The 24,145-nt window shown below is 38.4% G+C and overlaps 1 protein-coding gene across 2 annotated transcripts in view; it reads right to left on the minus strand.

Annotated features, from left to right (window-relative positions):
- Positions 1 to 24,145, minus strand: part of PRDM15 (PR/SET domain 15) — a 354,917-nt gene that overhangs the window by 52,419 nt on the left and 278,353 nt on the right. For both annotated transcript variants that reach the window (XM_033942187.1, XM_033942188.1), the window contains 2 exons: positions 22,952 to 23,083; positions 1,032 to 1,115 (listed from right to left, as the gene is read on the minus strand). In XM_033942187.1, the coding sequence (XP_033798078.1) occupies positions 1,032 to 1,115; positions 22,952 to 23,083 (216 nt within the window). The remainder of the gene's footprint in view (positions 1 to 1,031; positions 1,116 to 22,951; positions 23,084 to 24,145) is intronic.

Consider the following 24,145-nt stretch of genomic DNA (forward strand, 5'->3'; position numbering starts at 1 on the left):
CTATGAATCCAGATTAAAATTGGACATGACTGTATAGTGATTATCTCAGTCAGACAGCTTACAGCCACAGGCATTAGCATGGTATTTTGTGATGAGGTACTATCCTTAATCACTTGTTCTTGCAAATCTAGTTCAGAGATTTATATGGTCTTTTTGGACTTATAAGGGCTGCTATTGTTCAGATGCATATCTTTTAGGTTAATGTGGTCCTTTCTGTAGCTGGCATCACAATTTCACACTTATATGCCCTGTTAATGGGGTACCATAATTCTTCTGCTAGTGTGTTCTTACTTGGCTCATTTTAATTATCTATTAATAATACATTACAGGGGTGCCATGCATGCTCCATTTTTTTCCTATGGACTGATCCAGTCCATGTTTTACCCCACTGTACGCAGGGAATTGAAGTTTGGGTTTCTCCAGCAAAAGCAGAACTACTGCACATCTTCATGTTTGCAATAGGGTTAAACCAGGACTGGATTGGTCAATCTGTAAAATAATACATACGCAACCTGTATCCTTCAAACCCTAGCTGCATTTCCTGATTGGTTGCTAATGCCATCTTAGTGTGTGCTGTTTTCTGGTGTGCTGCTGAAGAACAATCACCTGAAGTCTACAGCCCATTTAACCTGCAGGTTCATGAGTACAGATGGACAATTGAATGTCTGCCTTTACTCTGACACTACTGAGGAAAAGAGGCAACTCATTGGAATCAAGGGCTCCTAATAACAGAATTAAAAAGAATAGTTTGAAGGGGTTGGGACATAGGGAAAAGTAATGTGTAAGTGCTCCAGAACATTTTCATGTGACCTTTGAGTCACAGATCAAGTTTTGGCTTTCCTTGTTCTGACATGTTCCTTGGTGGTTGAGGCACTCATCTATGCAAATCAGTTTTTAGGCTTTGAATGGTTCCAGAACATTCTATTGTCACATCTGGGCAAGGAATCAAAGTATATGAATCCCTGTTCTAGAATGGGAATCAGTTTGTGTGTCTCCCTATTCTACTGCAGGGTTTTGGAGTAAACAGTTACCTGTGTGAATCAGCTTATGGGTCTCCATGGTATTTTTCTCACTAAAAGTCTTCCCACACAGCTCACACATGTAATCCTTGATCCCTGCATAAGAAGGAGGGAAAAGTTTACAGTGGCAGTGGGTTATCTAGCATGACATCCCTTCTACAGGGCCTGGCACCTAAGCACCTTTATTCACAGCCTGGGAGCTCTCCTTCTTTCCCCCAATTTAGTTGCTCTGCAACCTCTCTTCCCTAAGCTCAAGTGCAAGGAGACAGTGTTGGCTGGTTTAACCTACACCTCACGTGTGTCAGCAGGAGTGATTACTGCAGATCAGCCTAGTAATCCCACTTGCTATCCCCCTCAGGCTGATCCTAGAATTAAAACAGTATTTAAGTAAAACTCTGATGAACAGACCATTCACTACTATTAAAGACAACTTTGGTTATAGTAATACCTTCTGTAAAATGAGGCCACTCTGTTTACAGGTTAGGGTTCCTTTTAAAGGATAAGCAAGACATTTCACATCTTTAGATGCGAGCATGACAACCTAAGGTACCTCTTATTGCCTTAAGAATGTCCTCTACTTTTCTATGAGATAGAACAATGAGGTAAGCAGTCAGATTAGAAGTAGTGGACATGCCTACAATGCATGTACAAGAAGAGGTACCTCCACCAAAGCAAATGAACATATAAGGAAGAACCTACAAATTTCACACACTTCAGAACAAAAATGATCACATAGACCTTTATTTCAGGGAACACAGGGGCTTAACTTGCCAGGTAAAAGAAGTTGTTACAATGCAGAAACAAAATGCTTTAATCTTATAATTGTGATTCCAATCAATGATCTTGATCAGCTAAACAACCACTGCCCAAAAATTATACAAAACAAGGTTTATGAGCCCCCTTCACAAGGAAAGATCTCTGGCGGCTGCCGTTTCCTAAAGAACAGGTCTCAGGAGCTGTCTCATTCTCTTACCATCCCTTTGGGAAATGATTTTTCTGGGCTTGATTGTTAACACAGATACATATACCGCACTGGAATAAATATGAAGCTCAGCTTCCCAGAGATATGCATTGTGGGGGCTCTAAATGATGTGAGTTTGAAGAACAGCATTTAATTGCCCAGAATATATGCATGTAAAAGTAGGCATAGAGAAATCATAGGCCTTTCCCAGGGGTACAGAATAGTCAGCACTGATGGGTACATTTTATGTGTCGATTTTTCCAGCATGTGCACATGCAAATTTATACCTGTCTCACAGAAGATATAACTTTGTGCAAGAGCTTTCAGGGAACCTATTTTGTAAGAACATTAAGACCTGCCAAACTGGGTTAGTCCATATGTCTACTAAGCCCAATATCTTGTTTTTAACAGAGGCCAGTCCAGGTCACAAGTGCAGCCAGGGCTCCAAAAAGCTGGAAGATTCCTTGCTGCTATCTGCTAGGGATAAGCAGTGGCTTTTCCCTAACTCTACCCTAGTAATGGTTTATGAACTTTTTATCCAGGAATTTGTCCTAAGTTTTTGAAATGCAGCTGCTGCTTTACCACATCCTCAGGCAATAAATTCCAAAGCTGGAATTATGCACTGAGTAGAAAACAATGTTGGTCATCTGGACTAGATGTTTTCTGCAAATATCAGGATTGATAAGACACACAAATGGGTGATATCATTCAACAGCATCAGGGCAGAACTACTCCCAGAGCTCAGAACTTTAGTGTAAAGTTCTAGCATGTGTGGCCCTTCCCAAATAAAGCGGTCTCCTCAGCAACTCAGTTAGCTCCAAAGCTAGAAAACTCTCAAGAAGATGGGTGGGATTGTGCGCCTCAACAATCTTGCTGTCCATGGAAAACATCAGCTGCAAGATAAGCAACACTACTTTTCCACTGACAAGCAGGACTGTCTGGCAAAGTGATGACTTTCAAGCTTAGGGCTGTTCAGCAATGTAGTGTCTTAATCCAGGAGTTTTCAACCCAGGCTTTGGGAAACACCAAGCCAATCTGGTTTTCAAGATATCCACAATGAATATGCATGAAAATTTGCATATCTTGCCTTCAATGAAATAAAATCTATCTCAAGAATATTCATTGTGGGCATCCTGAAAACCTGACTGGCTGAATAATTTCCATGGACTGGGTTGAGAACCTCTGTCTTAATCCTTATAGTAGCTGGTACAGTAAAGTGTGAGAATCCTCTGGTGGTAAGATAAATTGACCAGCACTGCTTGCCAAAGGACTGTCCTATAAAGGTATGCAGCCCAATTTGCTTGGTTTATTTTCCTGTCATTTATGGGAATTTTCATGTGATTTGTAAAGTATCCCTTATCTTCCCTCTATTTTACATATTCACTGATCTTACCCTATAAGAGATACAGAGCTATCCGCTATGTGTTTACCTCCCCCAATTTCCCTATCAGGATTCTGTAGTTCATCCCCCTTACCCTCACTATTGTGTCTAATTGTTGAATACATACAGTCCTCCTCCTCCTCCCCTTTCCCTCTTAGACTGTGAAGCCGCCTAGAAGATAATGCGGGATATAAAGTTATAAATAAAATTGGAAACTTGAATTTGTTTTTTTACTTTTTATTTCAGGCAGCTTTCGAATGAATCTATACTCTGCAATACAGAAAAAATAGAATTTTGAATATTTTCCTGTTGCTTCAGGGTGAAAATGACATCCCCAGATATCACCTCGCTAATGGAGAAGCTCCCAAACACTGTGAATAAAAAGCAATAATTTATGATGCCTCCCTCCCCCCATCCCCCACTTTTCTTTAGCAGAACACACATCGCAAGAACACCAAAACAGACTAAATTATCTGGATGGCAAACAAGAAGCACCCAATTGATCTCAAAACTTTTGTATATTCCACAAACACCAGTAATGAGCTAACATAAGGTATCATGACGGACAGCGAAAGAGATTACAAGCCACAAAATGCCATGATGCATTTGCCAGAGATAATCAGCCCAGGTAATGAGCTGAATCCCCCTACTTAGGGAGAAATGAAACTGTGGCTGAAGGAATAAAAAGCCACAATCAGGCATTAAGACTGATTTATATGCAGACATAGCAGAACTTAATAAAAGACTGGAGGATATGGGAAAGAAACTGAATGATTTTAAGGATTAATCAGGACTCAGAAATACAGGATCTCCATAAGACGCACACAACTCTGGACACTAAATAAAAGAAGCTAATAAAGTTGGAGAACCTTGAAAATCAAACTGGTAGAAATAACTTGTGGATGCAGGATGCCCAAGGCATCAGTAGAGAAAAATACAGTGGTGCTCATGCAGAAAAAATGACACAAATTTCTCCTGGTAGTTGGTTTGAATGAGGAGCTTCCACAAATTGAACTTGAAAGAGTGCAACAGGTGCTGGAACTCAGGGATATGTTTTTGTGCTTCCTGGTCAAGGAACAAGTTCTACAAGCAGCCCGAAAGATGGACCATACTAACAGGGAAGGAGCGCGAGTTTAGGCCTTTACAGATACTTCAGCCACTACATTGTATAAGTGATGAGTATTCAGAGATGTTCCTCTTTGACCTGTCTTCTGCAGTGGGAAGTGTTCTACATAAAATCATGACTGTATTAAAAGACTCAGAGGATTTTAAGACATACTAACGTTCGTCACAATTTAGCACATAGAGATCTGGTGACCCCAGCACCCAGCCGTCCAGTGAGTATTACACAAAGATGGCACTGGCAGGAGCAGAAGGGATGACTACAGCACTAATTGGATGATATAAACTCTGGGTCCTCTGCTGCAGCTTGATCTCAGAGTAATGACTCAAGGGACCAAGCAGATGAATAAACTCGGCCAGCAGGGGGAAAAAGGATTTTCTTAAGTACACACAATTGAACTAAGAGGGTCCAGAGAGTGAAAGGCCAAGAAACTAACCTTCCATAAGCCATAAGATGGACTTGGGAAAATGTTCTGCTTATTTCTAGGATAAGCAGCATAAAATCTGTTTCACTCTTTTGGGATCTTGCCAGGTACTTGTGACCCACATTGGCCACTGTTGAAAACAGGATACTAGGCTTGATAGTTTTTCGGTCTGTCCCAGCATGGCAACTCTTATATTCTAAGCTGCTTTCTTTGTGAATTCTAGTACCTTGCTTGCAATCTATGCTGGTTATTTCAATTACTATATCTGTCTGGGGGTGGGTGGGCGGAGGTAAAGGACTAACTTTCTCACTAGGCTCATGAGGGGGGAAGGTGAACCACATTTATCCTGGAAAGGGGGGGGACCTGAGGGATACTAGGTGGTAATGGGAGGGGGAATGAACAGAACGTGCAGGAGACGGGGGCAGAAGGTTGGCAGGGAGCATATAGAAGGGCTATCTCAGAAGGCTGTCTCTTGTTTGAAGGAAGGAATGGCTGGGTAAGCATGAGACTTTTGAACATATTGCTGATAAGTCTTATAACTTAATTTCTTTCAATGCTGAGGCCTTAACTCCCCATAGAAGCATCACCTTTTCTTTAAGGAGGCTGAGCACCTCCGTATACAAAATCTTGCAGAAGGCCATATCATATTGGGTGAATATGTCAGTCTAATGGACAGACTCCAAGATGGATAACATGGAATGAGCAGGGGGTTATGCACGGGCAGCCAGAACCCAGTTAAAATTACTAATGCAACATTGGGACCTCTATGATGCCTGCCAGTACCTTTATCCCACATGTAAGGATTTTAAATACTTCTCTATGGTGCATGCGTCTTACTAAAAAATAGACATTTGGATGGTGGATCACGGCTATTCCATACTTTAGAAGAGGTAAAGATTGGCACGCAAGTCTAGTCAGACCATACATTTATAACACTACAACTTGCACCTTTAATGCCAGTGAGAACTCCGTGTCAATAGACCTTTAATGATAGCCTCTTACTGGACCCTAAAAATGTTAAACAGTTAGAAGATGAATAAAGATTATATACAATTTAATGATTAAAGGACATAAGTCCAGTGGGCCTGATTCTGTGTGCAATTAAAAACTTTAAATTAACTCAATTGCTGTTTTAATTGAAAATGCCATTAAAAGCTAATTAAGAAACGATTAAAAAAGATTAAGGTTGCACCTAGAATTCAGCATGGTGCCTACTGACACCTATGTTGAGGCACCTACATGTGCCTATCTGCAAAGTGGGTGTGGATAGGGGTGGAGAATAGGCATGGGCATTGGTAGGCGTCTATGTTAAGCATTGATAAATTAGACCAGGAAAATCCTGGTCTAATACACTGTCGCCCAACATTATGATGCCTATCAGTGTCTAAGTCAAGTTAATAGGCACCACTAGGTGTGATTCCATAAACGACGCCTAGTGGTTGATTAACAAGGCACCAAACTGGTTTATAGAATCAGGTACAGTGTCCCTTTGAAAGGGTCTAAAAGTTGTCCTCAAGGTAACACCATCTCCTTGATGGCCTAAACAGAAGAGTCAAAAATAATATGATATTGGGTGTCACTTAATGCACCTTGAACAACTACATGCATAAATATAAGAGATGAACCAACTCTGGAGAAAGAGAAAAGGGCTCCATCTGCTGGGAAGGTGCTAGCGACAGTCTTTTGGGATTACCACAATATAATTTTTATTGACTATTTGGAAAAGGGAAAAAACCATTAATGGCAAATACTATGCTGGCTTATTACAATGTCTAAATGCCAAAACCAAGACGAAATGTCCTCATTTGGCCAAGAAGAAAGTTTTCTTTCCCCAGGAAAACGCACTGACTTACACATGAATTGCGGTTCGAAGTAATTCCCTACCCATCGTACTTCTCCGGATTTGACCCCGTGTGACTTCTTTCTATTTCTGAACCTGAAAAAATGGCTGTCTGGGAAGAAATTTTATTTGGATTCTTCGATCATAGATGCTGTAAATAGCAGTTTTTTTCAGTGTAGATGTTTTGTATTTTACTGAAGGCATGAAAAATCTGGAGCAATTTTGGAGGTCATATCTGCAAAGGACATAAGAAGACTTGAAGCAGTCCAGAGAAAGGATACGAAAATCATAGGTTTGTGCTAAAAGACATATGAAGAGAGACTGATAGCTCCGAATATGTATGCCCTACAGGTAAGGAGGGACGGGGAGCTATGATTCAGACGTTCAAATACTTGAAAGGCATAAACGAAAACCAAAATATTTTCCAGGGAAAGGAAAATGGTAAAATCAGAGGGCATAATCTGAGGTTCAGGTGTGGTAAACTCAAGAGTAATGTTAGGAAATTCTTCTTTATGGAGAGGGTGATTGATGTCTGGAATGCGCTCGCAAAGGAGGAGGTGGAGAGTAAAACGGTGACAGAGTTAAAAAAGAAACAAAAACTGTAGGATGAATACAGAGGATCTTTAATCAGAAAATAATGGTATATATTGAAGAACTAAGGCCAGTACTGGGCAGACTTGCACGGTCTGTGTTCTATATATGGCCATTCAGTTGAGGATGGGCTGGGATGGTTTAGAAGGGCTGAGGTGAGCTTTTTAAGGAGACTCCAGTAGAAGGAGCCCATATACAGTACCTGACAGAGTTCTAGGTTTCTGGCCCAGAAATATCTAAGAAAAAGAACAATTTAAAGTAAATCATTAAGTTGTAGAGAGTATTTATTTGGGCAGACTGGATGGACTATTCGGGACTTTATCTGCCATTATTTACTGTGTTACTATATAAATGTATTGAGTTAAAAGGAGACTATGTTGGAAAATTAATTTAATCTCCCCCCACCAAAAAAAAAAAAAAAAGTTGTTTTCTTGACTGGGCCGCAACCTTTTCAATTGCCACTCATATGAACAATCAAAAATTTGCCTCATGGCAAAGTGACTGGCCTTGAAGATTTAATGAACAAACGTTATAAATGCTTTCTAAATATCTGGCACTAATTTTGTCCAGAGCATTTCATGCTCTGGATATTGTAACTGAGTCACCCTATTCCCTACTGCCTGTGATTTCTACCAACCTATGTCTGACTTTAGATTTCCACCAAATTATAGGCTAAATGACTTCAAAGAGTACTACCCAAGCCCAGCTGATCTGTGATGATCACGCAGGCTTCAGCAAGGGTCGATAAACCTTTGGCAGCTTACATCAAATGCCTTTGGCAATATTTGACATGCGTTATATTTGATATGGCATGCCCAGCAAATAAAGTGACCAGCATTAATCTTATCAACTGATGCCAATAACATTGACCCAGTTGGGAATTACGCGCAAATTTTTGATGTGGGGTCAACTGCTAAATAAAACCCCCAACTAGTGTGACAACAAATTAATGGCACTTTTATGCTGATAGCATTGAGCTGTAACATGGTACATGTCAGGGCTGTGCTTTCTCACTCCTGCTCTTTGTACTTACAATAGAACCTCTAGAGCAGCACATTCGGTTACTCCTGGGAATAAAGGGAATATCATATAACGAGAAACAACATAAAATTTTATTTGAAGCGGAAGACCCCATTACTTCTTTACCAACCATTGTTAAGGCTCTCCTTTGCTCTGAAGCATTGCTAGGCTTTAAAACTAACATGACTAAATAGGAAATTTTAAATATAATCTTAGATCAAGACCAAGTAAAACACCTCCAACCTAACAACCATTCAAATGGGCCCCACTATATATTAGATATTTCGGGATTAATATTACTGCTCACAGAGTGCAGCTACATCAGATTAATTATCCCCGACAGTTTCAGCAGCTATGGGAAGGTCTGTCAGGATCTTGGTGGGGCAGAGTTAAATGCAATGAAAATGGTTACTTGTTTATTGCTCTCCCTATACCCTTATCAAAGCAGTTTCTTTCAGACCCTAAATTGCAAAGTATTTCATTACAAAGCAAAGTATTTCATTACACATGGCATCATAAGCTCCCAAGAGTGCAAAGAGAGGTTTTATATTGTTCTAGAGCTCAGGGAGGAATGGCCACGCCCAACTTTCAGAAATACCATAAGGCCATCCAATCTAGATTTTTGGCTGCTTGGGAGCAGGGTTGTAATAATCCTTACATCCTTGAACTGTGGAGACGTTCTCACGCTCTCTTGCTTAGGGCAAGGAGGTATTTTTTTTTAATCTACACCTATTTGATATGCAGAGGACTTAGTACATTGGGTCAGCTTATGGGTGAGGGTCAAATTGTAACATATAAGGAGCTCATAAAAGAATATGGTTATTCCACATCACAAAATATTCCAATATCTAATCTAATCTAGTCTTCGGTTTATATACCGAGTCATCTCTCATTGGAGCTCAAATCGGTTTACAAGTAGGCAGGAGACCAGAATATACATAAAATAAGGAGAAATAAGGATAGTAGAAATTAATTTAGTCTATCATAAAAGTAGATATTGCAATGTTAGTGATTAGTAGATTCTGCAGGTAAACTATTTAGGTGAGAATAGCAGGGTTATTAAGATTTTTCAAAACAATTGCAATTGGTCTATCGTTCTAATAGAACCAGGAAGTCCATTCCAAATGTCTACCAACTTGAAAGCATAGGACTGACAACATTTCCCAGCTGATTTAATTCCCTTGAAAGAGGGAAATGATAATTTGTACTTCTGTGTGTTCCTCAAGAAGAGGGATATGTGAGCAGTATAAAGGAATCAAAGGATCAAATATTCCATAAAGAAGTTTAAAAATAATGCTTGTGCATTTAAATTGGATCCTAAAACAAACAGGAAGCCAATGAAGCTTCCTAAGAAAAGGAGAGACATGATCAAACTTTCATTTCCCAAAAATAAGTTTCACCGCCATTTTTTTGTTACAACTGAATATCATCCATTATGAGATTTTTTTCACTGCAAGGCCCTAGTTGAATTATAATTGGAGGAAACAGAGATTGAGGTGGCCTGAAGAAGTTGGGTTTATCTAGTCTGTATAGAGTACTGATTATGCAAGGGGCCCTTCCTATAAAATAAACAGATGAAAGGGAACAAGATTTCAGGAACGGTTTTGATCAATAATCATGTAGCTTGATTTTTCACACCCTTTTAAAACTCCATAGCAAGCAATCTGGTAGGGAATGATTATAAAATTTTATATAAGTAGTATTATACCAGTGCATCTAGCTCACATTTGGAATGCATCTGATTTATGCTGGTATTATCATAGTGAGCAAGGAACTTTTCACCACATTTGGTGGTCTTGTCCCCAGGCATATTTTGGGAGTGAGCCTTGCCCCTGATAACTAAAATTACAGGGGTGCAGTTCCATAAACTGCTGAAATACTGTTTACTGAATATGGGACGTCCAGGATTACTCCCCTCATATTTGTATTGTCATGTAGTATTAAGAGCTTCTTGTATTATTTTTAAATTGTATCCATTCAAATAGCATTGTAAATTAGGCATAGTGCGACTCAGAAATCTCAGATTAGATTAGGATTACAAGTCAAAACTCAATGTGTGATCGCTTATATAGTTATAGCCATCCATATTGTCTTAGCTGTGGCTTGGAAGCAGCCAATTGTAATGACTATGGCTCTGGTGATAGACAAATTGTAATTTATCTATTTGATATCAAAACTAATGGGTCTCCGCCGGAATCAGCTAAGAGCCATTATCAAAGTATGGGAACCCTTTCAAAAGTGGAGAGGGACTGTGTTGGGGGTTGCTGAATAACAGCTGGTTGCTCTCTTGAAGGGTTCAGCTCTTTTACTGTTGGTATGTTTTCTCATATTATATTGTGTCTGATTGCTTTTCTGGGGTAGGGTGGGGAGAAGAGTCATTTTATATTTGAGTTATAAGGGAACTTGGGTTTTAGAAGTGGAAATGTACTGAACTGTATTAATAGTACATCATTCGTAATATGGTTCCTACTTATTAAAGAGAAAAATCTAGATAAATTTAAAGGAGCGTTAAAATGTTTCCTTTTTAAAGATGCCTTCGAACACTGACTTTTCTTTTTCTGCTTTTTTAAGGTATCCAGAGGAAAAAAGATTCTCCAACCCGTTCCCATTGTTTTTCCCTTGAATATCTCTTTTCTTTGCTTTATTGTAGTTCTCCCCTCTTCCCTTTTAACTGTATATTGAGTCTGCGTATTTTGTTTGTTCATGTCTATTATTTTAAATTTGTATCCTACTTTTATCATTGTAAATCGCCTAGAATCTAAGATAGGCATTTAATCAAATTTTAAATAAACTTGTAAACATGCCCGTCTCTACGATCCTGTGCTGAAACCTGGTTCAAAAAATAGTGTGTAGTGAAAGTATGAACAGAGGACCAAGCAGCTGATTTTGCAAGTTGTAGTCAATGAGGCAGATTTCAAGAGGGCTACTATAGATGCCATAGCTCTAATTTGATGAGATTTGACCATGGAGCCGAGATGAATATGCCCTTGTTGTATGCAAGAAGTCAGCTAGTTTGCTAATATTCTTTTTTGCATGGGACCCTCAGTTTTGTCTAAAAGCCAAGAAGTTAGCTAGGGGACGTGGGAGTATCTGCCTGCTGTCCTCGGAGAACATTCACTACAGGTGAGTAACTATGCTTTCTCCGACGACAAGCAGGCAGTATACTCTCACATGTGGGACTTCCAAGCTGCCAGCCTCATGAATCTATGAAGAGGATTACATAATACTATCATTTAGGTTGGTGAAAGTCCTGAGATTGGAGGGAAGATGACTTCTAAGTGGAAAATAAATTTTTAAGAACTGCCTGACTAAATTGAGTGTCTTTTCTACAGTGCTAGTCTAAACAAAAATGAGAAGTAGAAGTATGAATTGAGGACCAAGTAGCTGCTTTACAGATGTTTATAATAGGAGTAGAGTGTAAATGAGCAACCGAGGTGGCCATAGCTTTTATCTTATGAGCAGTAATATTTGCTTCCAGTCTTAGCCCAGCCTGATAATAAGCAAATGATATACAGTCTGCTATCCAGCATGATATAATTTGTTTAGTAACTGGAGCTCCTAGTCTATTGGGATCAAAGAAGATAAATAGTTGAGATATAGTTCTATATTGCTTAGCCCGATCCAGATAGTAAGCCAGAACTCTTTTGCAGTCTAAGGTGTGAAAAGCTGTTTCTCCAGGATGAGCATGAGACTTTGGAAAGAAAAGAGGTAGAACAATGGATTGATTGAGATGGAACTCCGAGACAACTTTTGAAAAAAATTTGGGCTGAGTGCATAACACAACTTTGTTGTGATAAAATCTGGTGTAAGGAAAATTAGAGACTAGTGCTTGCAACTCACTGGCTTGCCGAGCAGATGTAAGTGCAATAATGACAATAACTTCCTACGTGAGATGTTTTAAAGAAGTAGATGAAAGTGGTTCAAAAGGAGGTTTCATTAGCTGCTTTAGAACAACATTCAAGTCCCCAAAAAACAGAAGGTAGTCTAATTGGAGGCTTGGTATGGAGAATAACTTTCATGAACTTGGAGACAAGAAGTGTACAGAGATTGGTTTGTTATCCAAATAAGTATGAAAAATACTAATGGCATTAAGGTGCACTCGCACTGAAGATGTTTGAAGTCCAGAATCTGATAAGTGAAGGAGATATTCTAGTACAGATGGTGGAGGACAAATATCTGGAGGTAAGGAATGGAGATTACACCAAAGAACAAATCGTTTCCATTTGAATTGATAGCATTACCTCGTAGAGAAAGTACCTGTAACGATGGGAATCATTGATGTTTTTGGGGAGCAGAAAATGGAGATGAAGTTGAAGTGTGTCTAGATGGTGAATGTCGATGTTTTTTAGATTTCTTGCACATGTCATCTGAGGATCGGCACACTGATAAGAATGAACAAGAACCACCTCGAGAGAGTATAGGTGGCTGGGAGGCAGGCAAAGGGGTTGATGACAACACTGACTGCGAAGGTAGCTAGGAAGGTGGAACTGTTTCTGCAGATACTGTTGAAATCGAACTGAAATAGCTTTTCAAATTGTATCTGATGAGCTTTATGAGCTCTTTTTTGCATGTGACTGCAAAGATCACACAAAATATCCCAATGCTCAGAACCAAGTCACTGTACACACCAATGGTTCTGTTACATTGGGTACACTTCTTAAATCTGCTAGGTGTCAGGGACATCGAAGTGAAGATTGCTGACGCTAGATCAAAGGGCTCAATAGCTGGGGAGATTGAGTAAAAAGCTAGCCGAAAAAGAGTCGATGCTCCCAGCAGAGCTGGAGTGCTGAAATACCTCCTGGTGGCCCAAAAATTAAAAACTCAAAAATGAAAGAAAGAAATGTAAATGAATGAAATTGACAAAAAAAAAAAAAAAAGGCATGGGAATGCACAAAAAGGGGTAAAAAAAAAAAATTTACTAAACAAGTGAGTGTAGAAAACACTACTACTTCCCTTGGTAGAAAATGAAGAACTGAGGATCCTGAACGTCAATCAGGCAGGAATGCACGCATGTGGTACAGACAGTGCTAAAGTTTTCTTAAAGTGACAGTACACTTTTGTACATGTCCATGCCAGGCTCCATGAATGATGTCACCCACATGCGAGAGTATACTGCCTGCTTGTCCTCAGAGAAACTTATTTATCAAACACAAATTTCCTCTATAGTTCAATGCACATTTTACAAACTACACATGATTTGTTCCAATCTCATGTCTTCTGCATCCATCAGCACTTAATGTACTAATCCACTCATTAATAATTCACACATTGATTACTGCAACTCTCTACCATGGTATCCATCAGAAAGAACTCCAATAACTACAGATGATCCAAAATACGATTAAAATGATTACTGGAAAAAAAAAAAAAAGACCTTGTCACTTCTTTATTAAAATTGTCTCATTGATTATCAGTCAAACATAGATTGACCTTCAAAATTCTACTAGTAATATTTAAAACACAACAAGAAAAATCTCCTCTATATCTTAATCATCTATTAATTCCCTATCGGCTAGATAGAAATTTGTGCTCCCCAAATCAAAATCTACTCACTGTTCCTACCTTCAAACAAATTATTTACGAAGGTATTTGTGATAGCATTTTTTCTGTTACAGGCCCAACAATTTGGAATGCACTTTCTTTATCATTCAGACAAGAAGCATCGCTTGATACATTCAAATATTCACTAAAGACCTTCCTTTTCAGGGGCACGTATGGTTGAAATAGATTTGTTCTTCTCCACTCCCTTCAAATTCATTGGGATGATGACTTGCAGAGCAATACAGGACAACCCTATTAACTTTCCTTTCTCCTTTCCTTTTAATTATTGTATTCCTTCCCCTTTCTTTTTCTTTCTCCTATTTTTTTTTTTAAAACCCCATCCCATTTAATATTAATACGATGTAAACCGCTTTAATGTGAATTGAAATTGCAGTATATCAAGAATAAACTTGAACTTAGCACATAATGCAAGGAAGCATTCATGGGGTGGACTTAAGGCAGGCTGCACATTTACACATATAATAAAGTGCTCAGGAGTAATCTAAGAAAATACTTTTTTACAGAAAGGGTGGTAGATGTGTGAAACATTCTCCTGGAAGAAGTGATGGAGACAGAGATTGTGTCTGTATTCAAGAAGGCATGGGATAGGCATGTGGGATCTCTTAGAGAGAGGAAGAGATAATGGTTACTGCGGATGGGCAGACTGGATGGGCCATTTGGTCTTTATCTGCCATCATGTTTCTATGATGCAGTTAGGCACATGCATTTACACTTGCTATTGACATCACATAAGTGGGCACGCCTAAATGTTGGCACATAAATGCTGATTTATGCTAGCATTCTATTACGGAATCTGGTTGTTCAGATACTATAATAGAATTAGTATTTAGCACACTGCATTTTGGTACCTAACTTTTGGTGCCCTTTACAGAATTGCCCCCAATATGCATATATGCCTCTTTGAGTTCCAGGTACATATCTAGTCTCCTTTGTTGAATAGAGGGGAAAAATAAATCAAAGGAATGGTGGATGGTTATTCTGATTTTTCTTTGAGCAGGTAACAGTTAAGGAGTCTGAGATTAAGGATATGGCATGGACCTCCTGCCTTTCTTGGAATGAGAGTTTCTTAAATAGAACCCTTGATTCTTCTCCTGAGGTGGAACAGATGCTATCGCACTGGCTTAGAGAAATGGGTGGATCTCCTTCTACCACTGGTAGATTTTACTGCTGGTAAAGGGCAATCCAGAGGGCAGCTGATGAATCTAAGATAACAGCCATCCAAAATAATGGTATGACCCTGGTGATTTTTTGCAATGAGCGTTTCTTGAATAAAACCCTCAATTCTTCTTCTGAGGTGGAACAGACGCTATGGCACTGGCTTGGAGAAATAGGTGGACCTCCTTCTATAACACATCTAGGTGGCTAGAAGAAGGTTTTACCACTGGTAAAGGGCAATCTAGAGGATGCTGATGAATCTAAGACAGCATCCATCCCAAATAATGGTATGAGCCTGGTGATTTTTGCAAAGCCATTAGAAAAACCTGAACCCTTGTTCCCACAATAGAGTAGGATGAATGTTTTGAAGAGATTAGATATAAGGAGTGTAGCCAAAAAAGGCACCTATTCCTTAGGTTGGGTAAGTAGTCACCTGTTTCATTTTGATTCCTTTCCCTTTGTCTAGGTTTAGGCAATGTAGTTCATTTTTGGTAGTAAAACCTCTTTTGGTGATAATAGCCATATCTGTATTGGTTGAATGAAGTGCACCTAGCAGAGGTAACCAATGTGGAGGCTTGATCAACTGAGAGATGCTGGACTGTACAGCAATGATTTTTAATAAATTAACACTTCCACAAAGTCAGATGTACACTGTCTGAGAGTGTATAAAATTCAAAGTGCAGGTGTAACCATTCGTTCTCAATGGAGGAAAAAGCCTCAGACAAGGGCCCTCCCACCTCCACAATGGTGGAATAAAGGTGGTAGAGCTTTCACCTCACTGGCTCAAAAAACCTCCTTTGACTAAAAGGACACTGCACTGTTTAAAGTGTAAAAAATGAATGTACTGGGTGATAGATGAAAAAAACACCTTATCAACTTAACTTAGATGATCGGTGTTTTTTCATCTATCACCCAGTACATTCATTTTTTACACTTTTAAACAGTGCAGTGTCCTTTTAGTCCAAGGTTTTTTAAGCCAATGAGGTGAACGCTCTACCACCTTTATTCCACCATTGTGGAGGTGGGAGGACCCTTGTCTGAGGCTTTTTCCTCCATTGAGAACGGATGGTTACACCTGCACTTTGAATTTTATACACTCTCAGACAGTGTACCTCTGACTTTTGTGGAAGTGTTAATTTATTACATTTGGTTTTCCACAGTATCTGAATTGTTTGGCCAGCAACGATTTTTAACCATGTCCACAGTTTCCAAAACTTTCTCCCCAAAGAGCAAGTCTCCAGTATAAGAAACATCTGCTAACTTTGGGGGATAATTCTATAAAACACTAGAACATGAATAAATGGAGGTATTCTGACAACTTATTTATTTAAAAGACCTCTTCTAAATTAGCGATTAGTAGAAAAGTAAGCACGGTGATTTCATGGTGTGCACTTTGTCAGTGGGCATGAGGATTGGTGGAGCACACAAACATATATGTAAATTATAGTGTTCTATCCATTTACACATGTTCTGGCTATTAGCTCGTCATGGATATTTACACTAGCTCTAGGGTTGGAGTAAATGATCATAACTTAAAAGCAAGCATGTTTTCTGCCACTTGAATTAGTACTCTACAAAGAAAGGTAGGCACAATTATCTAGAGACGATGAGTGGCTATTCTTGCAGACAGCATAGCTCTTTGAAATACTTCTTTTCCAATTTGGTCCGTCAATCTAGAATTAAGAATCTTTGCTAGGGGAAATATTAGAAAAACTCTGCAGTTTTTGGTTTTTCGCATCCCAGCTTCCATAACTACTGAAGAGTGCAACAGTTGGACTTTATACTTCATACCCAAGCATTTAGAGACTAGCTGAATAGAGATTGGATTTTGCAACATGTGGAATTTTTGCTCCCTGAGCATACTGTTAAAAGGTCCTGCCATTGTTGTCTTTGGGACCTCTATACATTTTGAAAAGCCTAAAATCTAGGTTTTGCTTCCTGCTGAAGGTGAAATGATACCTCTTTTGGCATCAGTGAAAGGTAGCTATATATCAAAAGGATCTAGTAGGCCCTCCACATTGGATAGAAGTGATTTCCAAGAAGAAAGAGAAAGGGAACGAGCCAGTTCATGTTCCAAGTCTAAAGAGGACAATAAAGAATCTGAACAGAAAGCTCTTTGCAAAGATGTAAGACCAAAGGAGTTTCTTAAAACTATGGTTCAATAGTTAAGATTTATAAAAGATATCTAGATATTGTAAAAAAATTAGTTTTCTTTGTGGATTTGGATTCCATAACATAAAACTATTTATGAATCACAGATACCTTGCGGTCCTATGCGATTTACAAAAGTTAAAACCAGCACATTAACTGTTGAATTTACTATCAATTAAAACCATAAAATAATCATTTTCTGAATTTACTAAACAAATAAGTTTTCATTAATCTTCTAAAATGCATATAAGAGAATGACAGTGAAATTAATGGTCGAATAATAAATTCCCATTTGGTCACTTGGTAGAAAGCAGATTGGTTTCATATCTTTTATACTTGCATTCCTTTATTGACGGAAAAACGAAATAAGTAATGAGAAATGTTAGAAAAAGATCATTTTGGAAATGAAAGATGAGCATATAAGTAAGAAAGAACTAAATCAAACATGATATTATAACAAACACAACCCAATTTGAATAATACTCTGGCCTGTATTAGAAGCCAATATAATTTCTGGTAAAAAACTGAAAGATGATCAAATTTCTTCAGATTAAGTATAAGACACACTGCAGAATTTTGGATAATTTGTAACTTTTAGAAAGTTTAATAATCTAGGATACTTAATAAAAGAGACTGCACCAATAGATGAAATAGATAAGGTTCAAAATAAGAATGAATGGACCTTAATTTCCATAGCGTTACAAATCCATTTCAAACCATGGAATCTAATTGTGATTTCATTAATAAATTTCAATCAAATTGGACCCCTAAATTTTTATTGTCAGAATGATGTAATTAATCAAATTTAATTGTAATTTTTTTTCATCTGTCTTATTAGAAGCCAAGAAAACTTTAGTTTTTTCTTTATTTAATTTTAACTTAAAACTGGCCATCCAATCATGCATCAATAGTAAAACCTTTTCTATCCAAGATACTTCTAATGGGAAATTTGAAGAAATAGGAAATATCAAGGAAATATCGTCTGCATAAATATAGTGTAAGACTTTTAATTCAGTTAATTCCTTACTCGATGAAGAAAGATAGATGTTAAAGAGGGAAGGGGAAAGGGGAGATCCCTGGGGAACTCCGCATGGTATTCTCCATTTATGAGAGAAAATTTCATCTCTTCTAACCTGATATATCTGAGATCGCAGAAAACTGTTAAACCAGCAGAGGACATTAACTGATAAATCCAATGAATTGAGACGGTGCAATAAAATATTGTGATCAACTAAATCAAAGGCACAACTCAAATCTAATTGTAAAATCAAGGCATTTCGTCTCAAAGATAAAATACTAAATAAGTGATTTATTAAAGAAACAAATACAGTTTTTGTAATGTGGAGTGATTTGAAACCAGACTGAAAATTAGATAGTATCTAAATAGTCTGATAATTCAATATTTACCAGCCTTTCAAAGCTATTGGTCAGTAGTTTGAAACTTCACTAATAGATTCTTTGAGATCTTTAGCAAAGGGAGTGACAATAATTCCACTGGGAAGATACCTCGATCGAGGAACAGTACAATCCATTCATAGAGCTCTACTAAAAACTCTGAAGCTTTGCTCATGATAGACAAACTGCAGCTATCTAAAGGGCAATAAGACTGTGAGTACTTCTTATAAAATGTTATGAAAGAAGACCAATCTGGTTTGTTGAATGTGTTCAGAGACAAGTCCGCTAAACATGAGCCATTCTTTCTATTAATTAAGTTAAGAACATAAGAAACGCCTTCACTGGATCAGACCTTGTTCCAACTAGTCCGGCGACCCGCACACGCGGAGGCCCAGTTAGGTGCTCCCTGTTGGAGACTCGGATTTCCCGTATCCCTCGATATGATTTGCATGGAGGTGTGCATCCAACTTGCGCTTAAAACCCAAAACAGTAGTCTCTGTCACAACCTCCTCTGGAAGAGCATTCCAAGCGTCCACCACTCTCTGTGCGAAACAGAACTTCCTGACATTTGTCCTGAACCTGCTGCCACTCAGTTGTCAGAACAGCATAAATTAGGATTACAAGAGTCCCTAATATTGAATACTTTTGTTTTAAAATAATTAGCTAGCATAACGGGGGACAGAGGATTTTCGTGTTATGAGCGACAATAAGAAGTAACAGTAACCAGTTTGAACAATAACTTTGTATCTATTACAGTTGATACAATTCCATCATGTGTGGTTCCTCAAGGATCCTCCATTTTGCTATTATTATATAATATCTTTATGACAACTGTAAATACAATTCTATTGGGTTGGGAGAATGGATTGTTTCATGTGGAGATAATGTATTTCTTTTGATCCCTGTATATCTGAATTTATTTTATTTATTTGGTTAGTTTTATATCCCATCCTCCCCAACAGGCTCAGAACGAGTATAGACAATCTTTCTGACAAACTGTTAACTGATATTGATAGGGTCCAACAATGGTTTTAAGATAGCATCTTAAATACTGATAAAACAAAACTATTATGGTTTAGTGTGTAAACACACTTGATTCCACCCACTATCTATTTATTTAATGGAGCTAGTCTTAAGATTGAGACCTCCTCAAAGGTTTTGGGAGTTATTTTAGACAGTTCACTGATTTTGGAAAACCATATCAATGCTGTACTTCGGAAATCTTTTTTTACATTGAAACAGTTGTGACATGTTGATTCTTATTTTTTCCAACAACATTACAAAATACTATTTAAATCAACTGTTTTATCTTTACTGGAACATTGTAATTTTTTATTCTCACAAATTTCTGCTAACTTAATGAGAAAACTTTGCTTAATACAAAATATTGCAGTGAGACTGATCTTTTTTACATCTAGATTTGATCATGTTATATCATTGTTCATGGAACTGTGGGGAGAATTTAAGTTAGGCTCTTTAGCTTTTAAAACCTTGCATAGAGAAGTTCCTGAGAATTTACCAAGATTTGTTAAAATATTAGTAGGAAGTTTTGAACTACTAACCTTTCCATCTTTGAGGGGTATAAAGTTTAAGCAAAAACATAAAAAATCTTACTACTATCATATAGTACAATTTGCTCCCTTTAGAAATTCATGTAATAACTTCTTATACTTTTTTCCATAAAAATCTAAACTTGGTTATTTCAAAAGTTTATTCTATAAGGATAGTTTTACTTTCTTTGATATATGCTTAATTTTTTATATCTAATTTTGAGTTATATGTGAACTGATATTTATAAAAATAGTAACCCGCTTTGAACTCTTGCGGTGAGGATACTAAAAGCTAATATAACATAACAATATAACATATAAAGGGAACATCCAATGTATCTGCAAGATATCCCTTCCCAAAGACTTCAAAGATCTTTTGAAGAAAGGAGTAGGAATGCGCAAGCAGCTGTAAAGATATCAATGAAGAAGATTCATCAGCTACTGTAACCAATTCCAATACCCTAAGAGTAGGACACTGCACAGATGATTGCACAGTAGAAGATGTTGTGCATGGAAGGAATTGATCACAGGATCAGAAGGCTTCAGAGAACAGGCACTAATATTGCGCTGATGCTTTTGCACAGAGAGGGAGTCTGTGTGCCTCCTTTTATCAGAAGAGAATCTGCAATGGTCTGCTTGCGTTTAACTAGCTCGGGCTGGAGCTGATACAAGCACTCTCCACTCAGCGAGAAGCAGTTGTGCTATGAAACTGGATACCTCTAGGGCAGGGGTGTCCAATGTCGGTCCTCGAGGGCCGCAGTCCAGTCGGGTTTTCAGGATTTCCCCAATGAATATGCATGAGATCTATTTGCATGCACTGCTTTCAATGCATATTCATTGGGGAAATCCTGAAAACCCGACTGGACTGCGGCCCTCGAGGACCGACATTGGACACCCCTGCTCTAGGGTCTGTCCTATGGGGAACTGGCTTCTTAGGGCCACTATGCTGAAGACTTCTTCATGGAAAATTCTCATCTGGTCTGTGCAGAAATTGATGATTTCTACATATTAGAATACTTTTGGAAAACCCTTTCTAAGAACCTCTTTCTGATATTCAAATGCTCTCTGGGTCAATTGAGATGATCCCTTCGTGCTCTCAATAACATTCTAGCACAATGTTTACTGTCCTTTTGGTTGTGTTCAAAGCAAAAGAGGCATTTTGATGTGCATATCAAAATTCTGGATTTTTCCGCCACGTTTGGGGCCATAAACAAAAACCCTATTTAGGTAGCATAAACACAGGAAAAGAACTGTAAAAGACCTGACCAAAAACCAATGTCAGAGAACAAACTACATGGAAGAGCTTTTTTTTTCCGCTTTTGACTGAGTAGGAAAAAACAAAGCTGGGAAGCTGAGGAGACCACTGCATTCAGGAAGGGCCTAAAAGAACAGTTCTGTCCTGGTGTTATTGAATGGCATCACTCACTTGTGTACCTGACTCAATCCTACTTGCCAATGTAAAAAAATATTTTCCCAATTTTTTTAAAATGTGCTACTTAGTAACTTTTGAAAGAATAAACATTTCCCTCACTCAGCATTTTGTGGACCTCTATCATCTCTCTCCACAGCTATCTCTTTTCCGAGCCGGAACTCTAACCTCTTTAGCCTTTTCTCATGGAAGAGTAATTCCACCTTCTTTATCATTTTGGTCATACTTGTTTTATAATTCTGCTGTTTCTTTTTTGAGATGTAGTGACCAGAATTGCAATATGAAGATGTGGTCACATTTGGCAGTAATACAGAGGCATTATAATATTTTTTGTGTTTTATTCTCTATTCCTTTCCTATTAATTTCTAACATTATGTTTGTTTGTTGGCCACTGCCATATACTGAGCAGAAGATTTCGATGTACTATCCACGATGATGTCATAAGTTGCCTTTATAAAAGAGGTACAATGCATTTGCTTATGTGCCTTTTTTATCTAGTCACCCTAAAATTAACCCCATGTGAGACAAATTTTTCCCAAGATATTTAAGGATGTGGTAGTCCCTGGTGGCCAGCATAGTATTTTGGCATGCAGAGATCTGGGCTTGATTCCTGAACTTGATTTCTGCTCCTCAGGCTAGCCAGAGCTGGGGATGTTGCAATAGCAGCTTTCACAGCCCTGGGGACAGACAAAAAAAATCCCAGCCATTAAGTGATAGCAGCACACGCTGGCCAGACTCAGTCAATACTAGCCGAGTTCTAAAGGAAGCTGTAGTCTCTGACCCCAGCTAAGGACTGTCACTATAATAGCTGAACCAGACAGGGTGAGGCGGGAAGGGTTAAAAGCCCTGGGTAGCTGTGAATGAAGGCTCAGTGCACCATAGCCCAACAACAATTGAATCCAAATGAGCTGGAAGCCCAAAGGAAAAGAAAAAAACTGCAAAGGATAGAAATCATATTGGTGTGGCATGAATATATTCTAACATGAAAGTTTGGAACTTCAGGCATTCTGATTGACAGATGCTTTGAGAATTTGTTCATTCCTCGGTAGATGAATATGAGGAATGGCGACGAGAAATATCTAGATCCCAATTGTGTTGCTATAAAAATGTATCCACATGACAAAAAAAAATAAAAAATACTCTCAGTCAATCAGAAAGCTCGTTCAGTCCCTCCATTTTACAATGGATTCTTACACACGGTCACATGATGCCATCTGACAAATCACAATGCTGGATTTTCTACAGGCACGTCACAACATTCGTTCTTGATAGTGCATCCAGGAATTTGGGCTGAGACTTCGGTTCCCTCCCCAGACGCCACGGGGGCAGTGCTCCCCTGCCCGCTCTCACCCGTGTGTCTCTTGTAGTGCTTCAGCATGTTGACCTTCTGAGCAAACCTGCGATGGCATTCCTTGCATTCGTATTCCTTGATCCCCTTGTGTAGCTTCATATGATGGCGAAGTGCATGCTTTGTCTTCATTCCTGCATGGGGGGAGGAGAGAGGAATGCAAGCAGAGAACTTTAAGCCATGTGCATTCTCAAACCCTGCATCCCTGCAGTATAAAAGCACAAGCTGCACATGTTAGAGTTATAGGGAATGTCTACAGAAAGGCTCCCATACAGATATAACATGGGAACTTTACAGTGAATCAAAATATCCTGAATGACGTGATAGAATACTTTGGTAATGAAAGGCTCACAATTGGTCAGACAGAAAAACCTGAATTCCATTACTGGCTCTAGTTCTGCTCTCTTGCAGACTGGGAACTGAAAGTTCCGTGGTTGCAATTTCAGTATTTTGCTTTGTATTTTCTATATTACCTTTCATGTCCACCACCACAAAGTGGTTTACAAGTTTTATATAAAATTGTACTAACAATGCTATCAGATGAAACACTAGTACACTAAAAAGGAACAATGGGCTGCTTTTATACTGCAAAATTAAATGGTCAGTGCATAGGAGACAGCAGTGATACCTTGGGTTTAACCCTTTCAGGACCAAGGGACATATTTGTCCCATAACTTTAAAATCCTATAAATTTTGATTGGGATAGTCTACAGTTCTAAATTTGATATGTACGGATTCCATATGATACTACCTTTATGTAAACAAACTGGTTCCGACATTCATTCATTAGCGTCGTTGCTAGATTGACGAGAAGATTCACTTGCCACACTGTCCATAAGCCAGAAGTGTGATTTTTTTAAATAAAAATAATGATATTTCACAAAAAAAATCAATTTTTTGGCATCTGCAAGCCCTTTTTACCATAAAAATGTCGTCAAAACCACAAAAATTGGCCTACAATCCTTATGGTCCTGAAAGGGTTAATATTGCACTTTTTATGATAAAAAATGCTCTCTGCTTTACAATTTACTCCATCAGAGAAACACAGGCAGCCATCTTTAGAGTGGATAGTGCTAGAAGCACAATCCTGACAACCAGCCTGCATGAAGGCTTCAGAAGACGAGAAAGGAAAAGGAACAGTTTGGCTATCAACCTCCTATAGCTGCACAGCAGTTGAAGGTATTACTAAATATATT

Source organism: Geotrypetes seraphini, chromosome 4 (genome assembly GCF_902459505.1).
Source record: "Geotrypetes seraphini chromosome 4, aGeoSer1.1, whole genome shotgun sequence".
Lineage (NCBI taxonomy): Eukaryota > Metazoa > Chordata > Amphibia > Gymnophiona > Dermophiidae > Geotrypetes > Geotrypetes seraphini.